Below are 19,943 nucleotides of genomic sequence, written 5' to 3' on the forward strand. Positions count from 1 at the left end.
AAAATATTAGAAAACAGCAGGCTTGTCCACACAGCCACCAGGACTTATACATATTGGTGGATATGTTGACAAGGACATGCCCAGCAGTTAAACCCTGTTTTATGGCTCTGGGCAATGGCTAGAAACATGCAACAAAACACACAAATGCAAACATTCAATCAACATAGCTTGCATTTTAATTACCCACTACATACTCATCACAAATGTGTTTTTGTTGTTTTTTACATGAGTAACAATACTGCTTTAAAACTATAAGACTACAAAAAACAGCATGATTTCCATATAGATATATTTCTATCTGAATTAAAATACAATCCTTCACAAACCTTCTATGAGGGTAAGGTCTGCTTTATATGCTCCAACTTTTACTTTCAGATCTTGTTTTCTCCCTCGCCATTGAATATTAAAGCCATCTACAAGCATTTTAACAAAGAATAACATACATATACAGAAAAACATAATTAAAACTCACAATTTTACTGTCAGACTTGTCACTTACAGTTTCTTAAGTTGATAGTTATTTAAGTTATTTATATATTTTACTTTTTATTAAGCAATGTAGCATGCATGTACATTTATATGGCTTTATGACACACTCAATTTAAACATTTTCCTTTTCCACATACAAATGTAAAGTTCTGACCATGTTTTCTATACAAATACAATCTGAAATACCATGTGTTATGAACTCACAGAAAGGGGAATAGCATTATTTTACTTATCTATAGCATAACTTTTTAAAAGACTCATAATTATGTAACAAATAGGATAAAATGAATGACATATAATTTAAGATTCATTCTGAAATAAGTGTTTACCTTCAAACCATGAGAGATCCGGATTATATCCAGCAAAACAATAGAAATCTTCAGAAGGTTAAATCACCATGGCTGCCTTGTTTACATCAAGAAAACCAGAAAACCGCCTGAACATTTGAAATCCACTGATCTTATTGGCTACTGAGCCCTGATTCTCTGCATACTCACTGAAATTTCTGCCTGACCTTAGATAATCTGATAAGCCCAGACAATGTGTACTGTGAGAAATAGCTTGGTCAATAAACTAACAGAGCACACTGATAAAAGGCTTCTAATTTCTGAAGAATACAAAACTGAATTATTTATGTTCATGTTTTGCTTTAGAAAAGTGTATAGTGTGTAAGGAAGAACAATTAACATTAATAAGGTTATAAACCAATAACAAGAATGTACATTTTTTATGTTTATCTTTTTGTGCTTTCTTAAACTTATGAAATGAAAATATAATAATAATAATAATAATAATAATAATAATAATAATAATAATAGTAATAATAATAATAATAATAATAGTAATAATAATAATAATAATAATGAAAACAATAATAATAAGAACAATAACAATAATAATAATAATAATAATAATAATAATAATAATAATAATAATGATAATAATAATAAAAAATGTTAATAAATAAATAATAATATTAATAATAAGAATAAAAATAAAGACAAATTCTGATGTCATTAAGAAAAAAATGGAAGTCCCTATTTACGGCCAGAAAAATGAACTTTACATGTGTCATGTAAAACTTACTCTGTTTTAGCAGTGAAAAGTATTTCAGAAATATTCTAAGTTTGAAATTACGGCCAGAATCAGTTTCCAACCGTAATTTTGTAATATTTTGTATATTTTCCGTACGTAAATGAATGAATTTCCAGTCCAGGTACATAACTTTCCTGCCCACAAATAAATTACTGCCAGATTACGAGCGTAAATATGATATTCCTGCCACTTTCCTGCCAAATTCTGGCCGGATTCCTGCTGAAAATTTCATACGGGTGGGAACGAGGATGTCAATTATTTGTTCCACAATCTGCTATATTTAACCTTTTCTACTTGTCATGTACATTTATCACTCACACTCATTCAATTCGTATTCACAACCAACCCTCGAGGGCTGTTCAAGTGGCCTAGCCGAGCACTCACGCAAAACACTTGAGTCTCACTCACACCTGTGAATACGAATATACCTTTCACTCAAAAATATCTGGATCGTTATGTGATCACAGAGGATTGACTCATTGAGTGTGAGTGAGAGTGTTCTGAATTCGGCCCTATATATCTTAACTATTCAATACGTGAATATAACAGAAAATACAACGTGATCACAAACATCAACTGATATAGAAACTTTGAAAGGTATTTGGTTGAAAGATTGGCTATGTTTACATATGACAATAACTGGAAATAAGTAACACGTGGTAGGAAAAAGCTGCTTTGCAATTGATATCTACCGACCTTGAGCAATCTAAAATTAAATTTCAAGCTTCTCTCCAGACTTTATTTAAGCGTTTAACAACTGCACCGTTTACCTTTGAATACACGTAGTTCCCGTCGATGTTCTGTACAGTCAGATGTTAAGGGTTTGGCCTTGGTCCACCGCTTGTATTTTTAAAACTTTTCTTAAATGATTAGAGAATGGATTAAATTCCACACCCCTATGTGTATTGGTTGTCAAAATACACAGAACCCACTGAAATCATTAATGAAATCGACGTAGGGTCGTAGAAAATCATATATTACAACAATGCAGACGAAGTTGACGGAAAGAGTGGCGCCGATGTGATAAATGATTGGGTGTCTAAAATAGGTATCTGATTAGGTAAGCATTTATATTGAATGACATGTGGTGATTGCTTACGTAAAATGGGGCTAAATACATGTAAATCTTAGTCCATAAAGAGTTTGTTTCAAAGACATTTCATTAAATCATAATTAGCAATAATAGTTTAAATGACAAAGCAACTTTATACCTTAAGTTATCGTAAAGTAATGAAACATAACTTCCGATAAAAAATAAGTCACAATGTAGAATGTACATGCACCCCGGGTGTTTCCGTAATGATTTTTATTGGTAAACGGGGTCAGACCCTGCCCAAAACATGTAAAATTAGCTTCCCGACCTAGAAGAGCCCTCTTTGGGTAATGCATGACAAGCTTTTCTGGATTCAGTGTATTCCTAAATAAAGATACCCATAACTCTTGCAAAGAAAGGAAGTAGTTCTTTCATGTGAGCCGTTTATGACATATAGTCGAGCGCTGCGCGCTGGACGTCAAGCCCGTATTATTTAATACATTATGTAAACAGTGTATAACCACTTGAAAGTGACGTTAAGAATCATTATTCAAACCATTAGCGGTTGCCAGGTTCGCATCGTTGCGGTATATGTTTATTCCGTATGTTCAAATTAGTAAGCATATAAAAGATCGTTTGTCGAAATGGTTATTGGATCAAGTACCGTCTTTGGCTAGGTCAGATAAATTGATAATGCCGAGTTGAAAATCAACTGGAAGGCACTGAAAAAAGCTATACGTCATGTTTCGCATATATATATATATATAGATCATTGAGATCAAGTACCAGTGACATCCTACCTTATGATGCTACGCCTTAAAGCAGAATGGGATGGCAACACCGCTGATTAATCGTTATTTTTGTTGCATGAGCACCTTTTGCGTGTTGGAGACATGCTGATGGCAAATTGAATTGGAATTTGTTTTGTGTTTTTCAAGAAACCCGGTTGTTATTCAGGTCGACAATTTTCACTGTAAACTATAAATAAATATGCTTTCTTATCCAGGAAGAACTATAACATCAACTGTAAAATACTTAAACAATTATGTCCTTCCTTTAAAATTGTCACGTCGCATTTGGCTTGATGAGCTCGTAATATTACTGTATGCTTATTCTTTTAACTCCTGCATAAAATTTAGTACTGACAGTTTTTAAAGATGTTTTTCATTCAAAAAAGAAAGCATATAACCTTTCCATCGTATGATGGAATTAGAACAAATGTATTGAAATAAATCTTTACAATAAACTAAAATGGAAAAACAACATATGATTTTCCGGAATATTTCAAATTAAGCATTTTTCAGAATTAAGCTGTTAACAAAATCTGCACTACAGGAATTTACACTGATTCGGAAAGAACTTCTCCGTATTACATGTGTTTTCAAGCTTTTTTGGTTTATCAGGGAAACGTTTTACTTGTCTGTCGATTGATTTGGTTAGTAAAGTGGGAAGAGCGAGATGTGTCCTAGGAGAAAGAGTTCAACACAGTAATGAATATATATAGTGAATGAAAGTATCAGCTCATTATAAGAGTTGATTTTTTTCAAAATTCCTGACAATTGAACAAACAACAGGATGCAGTGAAAAAGTATCTCTCTGTTTTAATTAAATCACCTTTGAAAAGGATATACTGTTCTCTTCGAGATTACTTAAATGGTCTATGTACATACTGAGTAGAAAAAAATTAGAATAATCAAATGAGACAAGAGAACATTATTTTTTCAATCAATTGTTTGGTATTCTTTTCCCTTTCCACATCGACGCTGTTGGTTAAACAATGTAGTTTACTGCTGTGGTCAGTATTTAGTAAGGTGAAGTTACGTGTGGTTTACATATATAAATATATGCTTACATAATACATTCATGGATTGCTTTGCAGAATTCTTCACAACTCCCACATTGTTTGCTGAACAGTATATCTGGCCACTCTGGTCAGCTTTTACAGGTGTGTAGTTAAGTGTGCTCCGAGTCACGTTGAGGTTTTCCTCCTCTTTGTACGTGTTTGTCGAGAGCGAAGTTACGTCCTGCACCTGGCCTGACCTTTGGATGAACCATTTGACCGAGGCAGCAGGTAACCCACCCGATGTTCGGCACTGCAAAGTCGTTTTGGTTTTGACTATCACGTTGATAGGGTCGGTTCCAGGAGATAAAGTCACATCAGTAATGCCAACTGTAAAATAGAAACGTGTGCATGTGTACCATCCATGACATAAATTTCCTCAGAGATTTCTAGCTTGTCAAATGTTTGCCATACATTAGTATTCAAAAGTATAAATAAACGTTCAGAAATTATAAACACACTGTCGCAAACGTACGATTTCGGGAACAAAATCTTCTTTTTGAGTTCGCTTACAGATTTAAAGGGTCTGGACCGAGGGAGGGGGGTGTCAGTGTTAAGACGTTATACAAACTAATATAAATTGAAACACTTGTTTTACTGTGATTATAGTCTCTGTTGTATGCGTTAGGAATGTACTTGCATTGACGTTATCAATGTTTAAAGTGAATGCATGAAAAGCATGTATGTTTTTTTCATTGTGCCATACTAAGGTTTGTAACCAAATCTTTCTTATTTATTTAATAGAGTGTGAGGGTTCTACTTCTTCAAATGTTGTTTGGGTAAATTCGTGACAGTATGATTTTTGTTTCTTTGAACTAGTGCGTGGTAACTCTACCGGACGACGGCCTTTTAGTGCGCATCGAGTTCTGGATTCTCCGCTTGTCGGCATGACTCTTTAAATTGAAAATGTGCTTTTGACAATTCTGAAAAAAATATTGAAATTATTTTTTCTGCTTTTAAATATTGTTTCAATTCAATACATATATATTTCAATTGTCGTGTTAAATATCATGTGTAGGCTAGTTGAAATGAGGTATAAAAGGAAAAGTATCACAGTTCAAGGCAAACGTGCAGAATCTCAAGAAACTTTGAACTGACAGCTTATAGCATGGCTGGAAAGCAGGAGAACGAGGTGCATCTCCGCGCCGAGGATTCCGACGACGAGAGGAACATATCTTATACGCAACTCAAGGCCAACCGGAAGTTTCTGGAAGAATGGCGTGCTCGGTCAATAAATTGCATCCCGTATTTGAGGACTTCTCCTGTGTCAACAGTGCCGTGTCCGGCCGCTCCCAGGCGTCCAGTCGTTGGTTTCCAGTGCGGCAATTTTCGATTTCAGCGATTACACTACAGGGCGGTTAGACAGCAGTGTCTGATAATAGACAGATATGTAACACTCTGTTTTGTACTGTAAGTAAACACATCTATTCTAATGATGATTGAGTTTGTAAACGTCTGCAAATGAAAAACAAAACAATCTGACATTTAATCTCAGGTTTGAAGATTTAAGTCTTGTTATGCACACTTGATTACAACAAGAGGAAATGGTTATGTCTGTTATGCTTTATACTAAAGCCTTTATCAGTGGCAAAACCCCCACACGTGATCAAATCGCTTACGGTAGCGTACAGCAAAAATGGTAAGACTCGTCCCGTGTTTGACCGTAGAAATTTATTATCAGCATTTGAACAAATTTTGTTTAGAGAATCATGCAGTTGCAAACATTATGTACAAACAAAAGGGTTTTCTAGACACTTTAAGGATACATTCATTATAATATGTTGTCTATGATGGTGTATTGGCTTTCGAACACAGTTTATCCGATTTTACAAAGATTTGTTCAGAATTATTTTTTTTTGATACTGTTAAAAGGATCTTGTTTGAAATCATTCGTTAAGATAGAATCCTTTCCTTAATTTCAAATGTGTAACAAATATGTTCATAATACAGATTTACTTGTTAGATTTATGTATATGTTTGTTGAAGCATATTCGAGTTATTAACATAACAATGAGTTGATTTACTTGATGTACATATATATTTTTCTTCGAAGTTTCTGAACGGAATTGTTATTTGTTGAGGAAATACTGCCGCTTGGTTTTATCTTGTATAATATTAGGATTCTGGACAAACCACGTCTTCTGACAATTTATATAGTCGGCCTTGGTTTTTACCAGGAGCAAATTGATATACAAGGATATACCGCTTAGAAATAATCTAGTTCGGCGGTGTTTGTTCAAAAGTGAAGTATCTGGAAGCATACATTCGTTACGCTCTGGCGGTGCAACAAAAGCAGCACACTCTGCTGTTTCTGACCGTTGTTTAATTATACATGGTTGCTATGGCTGTTTTGTAGATTAAAATCTAAAATAGATTGTAAGAGTCGCAAGTTTAAGGCTAAATATTCGAATGACATTTCCCAGCTCGTTTTTTCTTCTTCTACAATAACACGATTGGTGAAAGAATTCTGTCTGGTTTGTTTTAGACAAAGATTTAGAAGAAGAGCTCAGACTTGTACTTTCGAGAGTGTCGTATAAAAGCGAAGAAAGTATTGTCTTATGCGATTCAGATTACTAATGATATATATAATATGGTATGCGTCTACACGCACAAGGCATTTGTGCATACGAACGTGGTCATTCTATAGGACGCCCTTCTTAAAGTTCATGCCATTTTTCACAAATTAATGATTGATAAAAAACAGCATAATTATTTCAGTTTCAAACTATTCTGTAAGTATATACAATTTACGTACTAATCACATGCTAAATGTACACGTTTAAATAAATTTAAAAACCATTATGCGACATTATTAAACGGTTAAACTCAGCTGAGACAGCGACAAAATATATTTTTATCATTTTACATGATATACTGTCGGCCCCATATTAACTCATATTGACCATTCAAGGCTGATCTTGTGGAAATAATGTATTTGGCGATTTGGGGACCATCTTGTGTCTAGCACCTTTAACGACTGAAAGGGACAACTGTGCACACGTTTAAATAGTGATTTTTTCTAAAGAGTGAATTTATCTCTGCTGCTATTTTGGATTTATGTCACAATTGAGAAGTATTGTTTGTTTTGTAACTAGCTCAGTAGTTTAAAAATGTTAGCGTGGTTTTAAATTGTATAAATGTATATCTGATGACACACCAAATACATATTTGTATTTGGAACATTTGACACAGTTAATCGTCTGGCAAAAGCATTTTGTCTTGTTTGCTTTTATTTAAGAATATTTATAAGCATAGAGCTAAGAGGTATATCTATATACTTCAAATCTAAGTGATTGTATTGATATTGCATGTTCGTGATAAGAAATACACACTATGCATGTATCCTGTACGTATTATATTTAAGTGAAGAACTATATTTAAAAAGAATCTATGAATTAACACACCGGCCTATAAAGAATGACTTTGACAAGATGGTTGAATGTCGTTTGAAATATCTATGAAATGCATAATAGTATCCTTGAAATATTACTCGTGTGTCCGTGTAAAATTGAATGTGATGCTTTTTATTATGAAACTCTATGATCACACAGTTTTAAACCTTTTATTTGTTAAGGCAGACTGTGTGTGATGCTCATAGTTTCAAACAATAACTGCATCGTATCTTTGAACAGTTTTTGCATTAGGTACTCTGAATTGTATTCCTTCGTCTGCAGATAGATAAATAGTTGGGATCCCTAATCACTGAAGTACATGTGATTTGCCTATTAGTTTATTATCATTTGTTTTATTTTTAAGTTCCCTCAAGTTAATGCATACTTTGATAAGATTTACCTTAGTTTTACGTTTTTACTTTATTCAGGATTGTTGGGATAAGAGTGAGGTTGTGCACGCAAACTGGTTTAAACCCCCAGTAAATTTACATTTTACTGACCATTACAATGCGGGAGGGACGTAACAATCCTTTCTAAACATACATAGTTGAACGGAGGCCCTTCAGGATCAACGTTCATAGTAGGCATATCAGATTCTTACTACAAATCGTTATACGGTAAAGCGGTAAAAAAGTACGCTCTGTCAATGCCTGAATACCCATGACATTTTAAAATTTCAAAAAAATCTGAAATGATGTTTAGTAATGTATATATGAACTGGAACATTTTCCATATTTTTGGAAATGCAGCTAAAAAAAATCCGAAAATAACGACAATGTATACATTCGCAACCGCTAAGAAACGGCAAAAAACTATGAGTATTGTTACAGTTGTAAATCGGTAAGAAGTAGTTACAACTATAATGTATAAATTGATGCTAAACAATTCTAAAATTCCTTAAAAATGAATGGACATGTAAACAATATTTAAATGAGAAACAAATGTACTAAAAAGGTGAATGTGTTTTGAAGACACATATCGATCAGGCATATTGAATATATTAATGCGCCGGTAATGAGCACTGAATTCACAATCGTCGCCATTTAAACATCAAGTCGAGTGATTGTGTATTGTTAGTATTTGATCGTAACTCACGAAATGTTTAACGGTTTATTAGCATGATTTTTTTTGGACTGTCTTGGTAAATCATACGTTAGATGGTTCCTTGTGCAAATACCTGTTGTTTATGTTTGTGACCTACATAGAACGGTCTGAATAATGACCCTGAATGTTAATTTCAATCTGTGTCTGAAATTTCAATTTGTTATGTCCATCGAGCAAATTGCAAAGACGTACATTGTTTACATGCTTTGTTTTGTTTTATTATGCATTCGAGATCTACGTTTTTATGAATTTCTTGGAACATTCGTGACCCATTGTTGTGCAGTGAGGTTATATTTGATAATGATTACGATGATGAATCAAATTGTTGTGATGCAACCTTAAAGCTGCACTATCACAAATGGATCATTTTGACTATTATTTTTTATATTTTTGATCTTAGAATGAGCGAAAATTTGTATATATGACTGGGGAGCTACTAAATAAGATTGTTTACAAAGAATAAGATCACAGTTTTTGTATTTACGAAATTGATATTTCATGCCAAAAGACTCATTTTCCTTGAATAGTAACGCTTTTAGCCAACAACTTTAAATTTCGAATGAATATATCAAAAATTGCAATCTGATATTTTGTTACCTGTCTCATTTTACTGATTTCCAGATATTTACACAAAGTTCGGTTAATTTCATGACAAAAAGAGAAAATTTGTCTTACTGTGAGAGTGCAGCAGTATATTTAATCCAACAGTCAATGATGAAAACATGAATAGCAGGGTCTTTGACTTTTTATTTCAGCCAATCCCAGGTGAAATCCCCGTCCTGTGGAGACTGCAGGTAAAATCCCTACCAAATGCCCCGATATCCCGGGAAAATCCTAAAGAAGTTACATTTCCCGCTATGTTTGGCCAAAAACAAATTCGCCACACCTACTTGGCATTCACACCGCGGTGCCACCTGGAAGATGAAAACATTGCCCATTTCCACTGCTATCCCCTGGATCGTGGGTGCCGTGGTTACAACTGACTGGTGAATGGCTAGTTCATTGATAAATCAAATATATCTGATGCAACTTTTAAATTGGATGATATCTAATAATGATTTCAATTATGAAAAGATAACTTTCTATAAGTGCCACAAAATACAATTAGTTTGATTTTCACTTGATGTGCCACAGATTATTTGCAAGTTTTACTTAATGAATACCAATTTGAATTTGCTTCATTGATATCAGGCTTTAACTTATCTTTTGCTGCATAAAAATGTACTATGTTCCAAGCATTTCCTGTAAGTTTTAATGTTTTTCCATCCTATATTTTTTGTAACATGTAAATAATTCAGCTCTGCACAATGCCTTTTTCAGATGTCATCCATAGATGACTTGTTAGATCACAGTGATCCAACGCCCTTCAATAAGCCTGAACGAGTGTCGATGGAGGCTAGAGATGAGGCCAAGATGTAACTGACACTTGCTGTTGGTGCCGCAGGCAACAGTGTATAGTCACTAACATAGTATTGCGTTAAAGGATGTGATCAGGAGAAGTTACAATGGATGTCACATAGGTGACTGAAAAACACCAATGCATGTGGGTCGGGGACAATTCCTGGTCAACCATACTGTGCAGAAGCGGTGCCTCTTCAGGAACAACTGTCCTCTCTTGCAAAGTATCGTGTGCATCCATTAGGCTCAGGTATGGTTTCAAAATTAGACAAAGGCCATTGAGCGTGTGATCTCAAAATAATGTTAGGCTACACCAGTTTTATATAGGTAACATTATCACATATATTACGGAATCAGTTCCATTTGTGATTTAAATCAACTTGTTTCATCTACGAAACAATATATGGAAAATAATATATTTTCGATCAAATGTGTGTCCTTATGCTTCGTCACGCTAAGATTAAGTCTGCCATTTCCTAGAATATGTACATGCTATATCTCAGCTATTAGACAAACAACTGGGGAAAAATCAGGAATAGAGTTATGCTATATTGAGTTAAAAAATGAAGATTTCATGACCTTGTCTGTTTAAAAAACACTTCCAGTTCAATTCTTATCATTATTCAAATGAAGTATAACATGACAGACAAATTATTTATTAAATATTAGCCTTTAATGCTTTGTTGATAAAATATAAACAAAGTTATCCAAATGTTCGGATATATGAATTAAGTTTGTGTTGAAATACTAGAAGCACATCATTCCCTTTTTGGCCATCGTTCATGTTTCTTCCTAGTCTAATATGCTGTATGATGCAATGAATACTGAAATGTTGGTTTCAGGAAGACTATGTGCACCATCAAAGTCTGAGGAGAGAAAGTAGCTATGATATGATGCTGGATGAAGTTGATATTTGGGCAAAAGTTACACTTCATCAACATCAATGTTTACATGGTGGTAACTTGAAGGTAATTTCTTTTTAAGCGTGACATTCTTTTGAACATAAAACAATAATAATGATTTGGGATTGGCCATCAACTTTGTTTTGACATTAATTGATCAGAATCGCTTCGCACAATACTGAAAATTCAATATACAAGGGTAGATCAATCCAGTTAATTTGTCATTCCTATCAATTATTTAATTTTGCTCTTTCAAATGGCTTGACACCATAATTTAATATAAAAGCTGATTGAGCAAGTAGTAGCTATCTTTGCCTAGGTATCCTATGCAATTCCCACATCCAAATCTTATAGACAAGGTCCCATGACTGTGATTGTAAGGAAATGTTGTTTACATGTACATACATTGAGTTAAGGTGGTTGCGTCTGCTCTGTTACTTTGTCATATAAATTGAATGGCTGTTCAGATAATTTGGTATACATGTTCAGCAGGGTATGTTGACATGTTGCTTGCAATGAATGCAAATCCCCTAATGGTCAGGTTTACTTTACTATTTTAAAATGTTTTAATGAAATATATATATATATACATGAACATAAACAATTTTTATGGAATAATTGTACAAAACACTGATTACACATTGTATCTGATTGTTTTAATGATACTATTCTACAAGTCTGCCCATTTTATGTTGATAATGTAAATACATGTTACATGATGTATAGATTATTGTCACCCTTAACATACTGTTTGCTCACTTACTTTTTTCTACACAGACAATTACTGATTTTTTTCTAAATATATTTACACCATATGTTTACATTCTGTTCAGAATTGTGTTTTATTCTGTTAAGTATTTCAATTACATTCCTAAATTATTGTGTTTATAAAAGTATTCTTACGCTGAATGTTAGTAAAAGAAGTCCACTGTAGCCTTCAGTAAGATATTAGTTTCACTCATGACCAGTTCGTGTATTTCACACTGAAATTAGCCAACAAAAACAATACATGTTTTGGGATATGTAGCTTTGTTGTTTTGGCATGTAAACATATGTTCATCTGCATCATAACTACCACATTCTCATTTTTAAGATGGATAATTTATTGTTTACATGTTTTTCACATACATGTTATGCTTATTTATTTCCATGTGTCTTTATTTAATAAATTAAAGTCAGGTGTGTAAGATTCAAAATATTGACTTTGCATTCTTTACAGAGTTGCAATATTTTAGTTTATTTTATGTTCATGTTTTCCTCATTTTAACAACAGTGTTGGCAGCTATTGCTTATATCAAGAGTGCACTTTCAACATATATTTTAGACTGATTGATATTGCTTGTACATGTATTTTTTGTTAATCTAATTGCTGTTTTAGCATCATGCCAGCAGTGCTTAATAATTTATGTGTGCATTTTTAACCAGTTGCTGCTTTATGCTGATACTTTTATTGAAGTGGTGCATAATCACTGATTATAAGATAACACATTGAAACTAAATGTTTCATTCATACATTTATACATGTTTTTTCAGTACATATGTTGATAATGTTAATACATATTACATGTGCATTTACACATGGGTTTATTGCCAAACTCATCAAAACATGCATAGTTTGCTCACATACATATTTACAACACAGACATTTACTGAATTTATTTCATCTTTACATTGATTTTGTTATGCAAATAAAACATTATACTACTCGTTTGTACAAAACGCTTTTCATTTGCTATGTTGTACATTTCCATGTTCTGTTTGCAAACATATGTCATTTTTCATATCAATTTTTCAACATTAACATGATATTAATTTCTATTGTGAAACTTATCTCTTGAAAACAATATTCTCATCATGTAGAATTAATTCCTTAATGTGTTTCAAAAACATGACCATATTATGCATACTTACTGCATTAAACTATACAATATGCAGTTACGTGCGTTGCGTTCCTAACGCTGTCTGTTTACCCACAATCTTCCGTCAGCATTAAATATTTTAAATCGTGATTTATCACTAAATATCACGATACAACATCGACGAGTACGATTGTCGACCGTCCACTAACGTCGAATTCGACGGTGACTTCCCATAAAAAACATGCCGCGGAACGGTCTCCTGCAGCGTATGCTCCGCTCTAGAAGCCGATTTCTTACTGTGTTGCGGTTGATAGTCCTTCCTCTACTGCCTACAATAACATTCGACGTTAAACGCGCTGTAACAAAACGATCGAGATGACGAGTACGTATGATATTATCGTGACGTGCTGACGTCACGCCTGTCTAACACACACCCTGTTCCATTTAACCGCTGTACTAAGTGTGATATTGTCAAACGAGGCACGTTACAACATCTAGCGATGGCTTCTTGTGTACGTCTTCACTATAACTTTGCCAAAAATCCTAGCACGAAATTCATTCACGGCATCGTAAATTATTAAAAGAAGCACAACGTTTGTCCAAAAATCGTTCTGTAAATCATTGTCCGGGAATACATTTGTTTTTCAGTGTTAAAAAACTGCATGGTATAGTTGCATAAGTAGCACGTGCAAAACGTGCGCTGAACCACATATAACTTTAATGATGTGTACTGGAGCGTGAATTTGTTTTGTGCGTGAACAAGAGAAAAAAACACATCTGTTTGCAAATTAACAATAATTTAAAAATTCGCGAGAAATACATAAACGTTTTTCCATGTAGCGTATTTTATTTAGATCAGTTTATATACACTCTGTGGTTTGTGGAGTTATGTGCTGTTTAATGTTTTGTGTTTATGATTTGTTTTTGTGATCTATGTCTTTGCAAATACCCTGTGCCACTAAACGGGGTTAACCTTTAAACGTTTTGCTATTGAGCTTGTTTCTGTAGTTTTTTATATAAATATTGAAACCAGTCAGTGATCGACCCATCAGCGTACAAGTATGCCTGGACGAATTTGGACTTAAATGCTTGTAATTTTCAGTTTGCTTCGCAATATTTTACATTCTTATAATAATAAGAAGAAAAAGAAGAAGAAGAATTTTATTATTATTATTAGTATTATTATTATTATTATTATTATTATTATTATTATTATTATTATTGATTATATTTGACATGGATAAGTCAAACTTGAATCGATATTCAAACAAATATGATAGCGATGTAGAATGAATAAAACAGAACAAATAGAACAATACAAAAGTTGATTACCTTGCACTGTAATTGCTACTTCCAGGCTGTTTGCTTGTGTTCCGTCGACTTGAACTTGGCAACTCCATCTGTCCCCGTTCTCCGTCCTTGACACGTTCCTAATTGTAAGCGTGAGTCTGTTTGTAGCAGGACAGGCGTAGTTGTATAGTGTGGAGTTTGGTGCAAACTCAACAATTGGAGGAGAACAGTTGTTGTCACCAGTTATGTAGATCGTTCCGACAACGAAAGCAGAATTACTTCTTTCGCGCCTATTCCATATTACATATTCTGTGTTTGTGCTTAGTGCTTCACAGGTCAGTGTCAGAGGACTGTACTGTGTCACGGTGGGAGAGCTCGGAGATAACGTGATAACCTGGGCTTCAGCACCTTGAAAAACAAAATAATAAACACTATTCTTTATTTACGTTTTGTAATTAAAACTTAACGTTTTGCTGAAATAATATTGATGATTTAAGAAGTGAATTGCGGGATAGATGTCAATATCTGGGTATGAACGCAATTGAGCTGGTTAAAGTGTGTGGAGTCAACACGTACTTTGACCAGCCCAATTGCGTACATATCCCCGAAATTACGCAATTCATTACTTATATTTACACCAATATTTCATTATTGCATTCAAAAATTGTAATAACATACTTCATTTCATTTAAAAAAAACTATCAGTAATTATTTCTCACCCGTTCTGTATATAGAACAACCCGAACGTAACCGGAAAACAGTTTTTCAAATGACGTCACAATAATGCGGGAATAAATCCATCACTTCAAATCACTTTTAAACGTAAAATTGAAACACTATTGAGAACAATACATTAACCATATCATAAATTTACACTTTCTAACATGCTGATTTAAGTACTATGGGGTCTGCTGACACAAAACAAACAATAACAAGATGAATAATGTTCAATATACATGTTTATTGTTATGCGATTACTCACGATTCGAACATATCCAAAGATGTTGCGTTCATCGGATGATAATCGCAATTGCTGAGAGGCAATTTATTTAAGGAAGGAAAGTGTAGGTGTAAATATATCGGGATAATGTTTTACACTTATTATTATCCGAAATCAATATATGAATATTTGAATGTATACATGTTATGATGCTGGTTGCATAGAGTGACACTGTATTGTATCTAGTAACCATTTACTGAAAAACATATGCCTTAACTAATTTTATATAGTCTTAGTATCATTGTTGGAGATAATTTACGGCGAAGAATGTCAATCAGTTGTTCAACACAAAAACTAGCGACTGGCCACAAAGTTTGAATACGTTCGTTAAGAAATAAAAAATGCTACAGTTTTATCAGTAATTAAAGAAACATTTAAACATTTAGAAAGATAATAAAAATGCATACCTACCTTATTTGGTCTTACATTCGTAAAAAGTCTTTCAAATTATTGAAAGTGTGAATCTAATACGATTTTATAAGTTAATACTAATATGGCCAAACTACATTGTCATTGACAAAAGCAACATTAAACCGGAATAATACACATTACTTTGATCAAGGAACTTGTAAAAAGACGACAGTAACCTTTATAACTGGTAGAAATAGGCATTGGTTTTGATGAAAATATTATATTAAATACATACAAGCTTACAATAACGTTACAATACAGTCAGGCCAAGAATATGACATTGATTAATAATAAAGCTGCTCATTTCCACCGATAAATTTAGACTATAAAACACTTGTGTATGGTTACAGCTAGTCATATTGATACCATTACATAGGTGTTTGCTAAAACATGGAACCTACCGAGCTTATATTGAAAAGCAGTGAAATTCTAAAATCACAAATTGGTTCTTTATAATAATGCATCTTCGATAAGGTGTAAAATTATTCTTATTTGTTTCCTTGTTCAAGGATACGAGTCATGCGAATGAATATAACGTATGCACTTTAAATGTGTTCTCTATAAAAGGGTCAATCTGTTGAGATTTGATACAAGATCATAAGATCGAAATTTATTTGACATAGTCATCACAGAGAGCATAGAAGATAGTTGTTTCTTTCAGTTTGAGTTCTAAAAGTTTATTACCGCGAACCGCAGGCTTATATTTTGGCGATTGGCGAAGAAAACAAATATTTTAGTGCTCGCCATTCGAAATATAATATGATTTGCTATAGTTTGAAACAATTGAAAACGATTCTAATCTAACACAGAGATTATAAAAATGTGTTTCGTTTATGCTTACCTTTATGAATAGTCAATTTAACTGGTGTTCATTGGGAAGGTGAGAAAAATCCTTTGACAAATTAAGATGCGTCGTCCATGTGTGATTTATTTTCGACCATTATTTCAAATAAAATTTAAAAAGACAATTAAATTGCAGGAAACGGAATTCGCCATATAAAAGAGAGAGATCATCAGAGATTTAATTGATCGTACAAGGTTTTGTAATCATAGGCTTTAACCACTGACTTAGAGACTGATTTACATGTTGTGCCGACACACAAGCAAGCAAAATATAAATCATGACAGTTGATGAGACAAAAAACAATTTTCATCTTGCTATAAATCAATCGAACTTCTCTCATTACGCTTAAGCATACATCGCTATCAGAAAAAAAACTGCTTACGAAATACCACGCTTTCGTGTGAAGCTAAATAAGGAAAGTGTACTACTGTATTCAATTAAAAGTTCATCATAAATACAAGAAACAACGTGATAATTGCGAGCATTTGCAAATTAAGCATTTATTTTCGCCAATAAATATGATTCGTTATATATGTTTTGACCAATTGAAATATAATGCTGTATTACACTTGTGTTATATAGAAACATACGTGACGGCTATATTAAACCGGAAACAAATTAAAGCTTGTGATTAAATATTTTCTTGATAGACAGCACTGATTTTATTACATAGAATAATTCCTTATAAAGTTTAAGTTACAAACTCCAGATTTAGGTAATTCCTTATATCTTAAGAACAATCGAAAGACAATCTTATGAATATTGAAATGTTTAATAATGATTTATAAAGTCGAGTTCAGACCTATATTGAATACCTTCACAAATCGATATTTATACCAAAAGCTTACTTTTCAAGCACTTATCATAATATTGTTATTGATAGTGTTTTCCACATACCTGAATGTATCCTATGCACTAACATTATCACAAAGATCACTATGAAGGTTTCAATAACCATGACAGTATAACATTTCGTTATCAATTTCACATATGTGTGTTTTATCTTACAAATGTTAAGCTGAATCGGGAAGTTTTAAATGCAAGAGTACATGAGCTTGAAATAATTTCCGCATCATAGATGTCTGAATAGGTTTATACTTGCCATAATTTAACATTTCCGATAGAACCGTCCGCCCGGTTAGCTCAATCGGTAGAGCGTTGGACTCTGAATCGGACAACCCGGGTTCGATTCCCGGGCGGGCCAGGTCACTTCTGTTGTGATTGGTTATGAAATCCTTTCTACGACCATTCGCACTGTACCACTGCCCATGGCATGTACAGAAGTTGTCAGTTCCTTGCAGAGGTGAAGGCACCTAGTACTGGTTCTGCCCAGGATAGGTGTGCGGTGGTCGAACTGTCACTCTGGGACCCTTCAATGTGCTCAGGCCGGGACCCGGAGTATAAACTGCAAACACCACCACATTTCCGATAGGGATATTATACGTTCTGTGTTCGTTTACTTCCTTCTTAGCGTTATATGGTTGATAAACATGTTAAATACTACATATCTAAATTGAACTAGTCCAAACTTTTCATAAACAACCTCATTTTGAAAATGTATGTAAGTAGGCACAGTATAGCGTTATAATAGCTATGAGGAGTTAAGCGATCAAGTGTCACATATGTGTGCTTTACCTTTAAATTGCTCTTATGCTTAAAATGCCACCCCAGGTCAGGTGTTTAGCTTTGGAAAGGTAAGAATGTTGTGTTTTACTTAGATTAAGAATATTATTAGTTTGAACATACGCGACCCTTTTTAATAAGATATATAAGTCGTACATCTAACGCTGGCGTTAGCACTTAGAAACGATTTTATTCATGGTCACTTTGACAAACCCCGCTGATCAGTTATCACAAGAAAGATATAATGAGACTAAGTTACTATGCCACATTCGTTATCAATTGTCGAGTGTCAAAGTTGACACTATTTTATCATTAACGTGTAAACACTTTCGAATACGGGGAGTCGCCTACTGCATAGGATAATGCTCTTAAGTGTTTGGCGGTTTGACGTTATGGTTGTCTACGCTCAGTTTCTGTCTAAATACTTTGTAAACATTATATGATTATTTTGAACTGTGGATTAGTTTTGTTATATTTTGCAATATTTTGAAGAGCACTTGTCTTCTAGTTTTTGAAGATAAATTCCTAAAACAAAATATAGGGTTGAATAAAGCATCCTTACATAACTAAGCTTTCAGTTCTTTGATTTTATGAAGATTCTGCTAATTCATGTTATCTTTAAAACCGTGTTTGGCTAAAACTTTTTCGGCTGACTCGGAGTGTTTTGGCATGTGACTTCATTTTCTTCAAATATTTTACATTTTAAAATCATTTGGAAGGAAGGATGAGCTAAAACATGTCGCTTTTATTTTTAATAATGTTTTTTTTATTTGTTCCGAGTTTTAGTACAATGATGCTTTTTATTATGAACTGTTTTAAACCTTTTATTTTACAAGGCAGACTGTGTGTGATGTTTATTGTTTCAAACAATGACTGCATCGTATCTTTGAAAAGTGTTTGCATTAGGTGCTCTGAATTCTATTCCTCCGTCTGCAGATTGACTTGGGATCTTTTATCATAGAAGTACTTGGGGTTTACCTATACATTTATTATTATTTGTTTTATTGTTTAGTTTGCTCAAGTTAATGCATACTTTGATAAGATTTACCTTTTACGTTTTATCTTTATTTAGGATTGTTGGGATAAGAGTGAGGTTTGTGCATTTAAACTGGTTTACACCACCAGTAAATTTACATTTAACTGACCGTTCCAAGGCGGTACCTAACAATCCTTGATAAACATGCCTAGTTTTTTATATATAGTATGTATGCACTGTGCTGCTTGTGGAGTTTTGTGCTGTTCTTCCATGTTTCTTGTTTGTGATTTTATGTCTTTGGCGTTTACCCAGTGCCATTAAACCGGGTTTATCTTTAATCATTTTGCTACTGAGCTTGTTTCTGTAGCTTTTCGCATACATATTGTACTTAAGCTAGGTCTATGTTTTCAATGTAATGCATTTGAAGATATGTGAGAAAGTTAGAAAATGTGTTTACACAAATTAGTAAAAATGTTCACCCATGAGCGATGTATTGCATAATGTTATACTAAATTTACAATAAGTAATTACTGAACATGACTTTATAACGTTTATTTATTAACGACACGTGTGTATGTTAATACTCTATATTACTGTTGAGTAATATTGTTTCAAAAATGAGGACATGGTAGAATGGCAGGATTTTTCTTTAAAATGGGTCCTCATTTTGGCTACACTCACATTTCT

At 33.4% G+C, this 19,943-nt stretch overlaps 1 protein-coding gene across 1 annotated transcript in view; it reads right to left on the minus strand.

Annotated features, from left to right (window-relative positions):
- LOC128234650 (hemicentin-2-like) overlaps positions 1-17,681 on the minus strand; it is a 63,406-nt gene extending 45,725 nt beyond the window's left edge. Inside the window, exons 1-3 of the mRNA XM_052949017.1 lie at positions 17,555-17,681; positions 14,445-14,810; positions 4,470-4,787 (exon numbers count right to left, since the gene is read on the minus strand). Of these exons, the coding sequence (XP_052804977.1) occupies positions 4,470-4,787; positions 14,445-14,810; positions 17,555-17,615 (745 nt within the window). The 5' untranslated portion in view covers positions 17,616-17,681. The remainder of the gene's footprint in view (positions 1-4,469; positions 4,788-14,444; positions 14,811-17,554) is intronic.
- Between the last annotated feature and the right edge of the window lie 2,262 nt (positions 17,682-19,943).

Source organism: Mya arenaria, chromosome 5 (genome assembly GCF_026914265.1).
Source record: "Mya arenaria isolate MELC-2E11 chromosome 5, ASM2691426v1".
NCBI lineage: Eukaryota > Metazoa > Mollusca > Bivalvia > Myida > Myidae > Mya > Mya arenaria.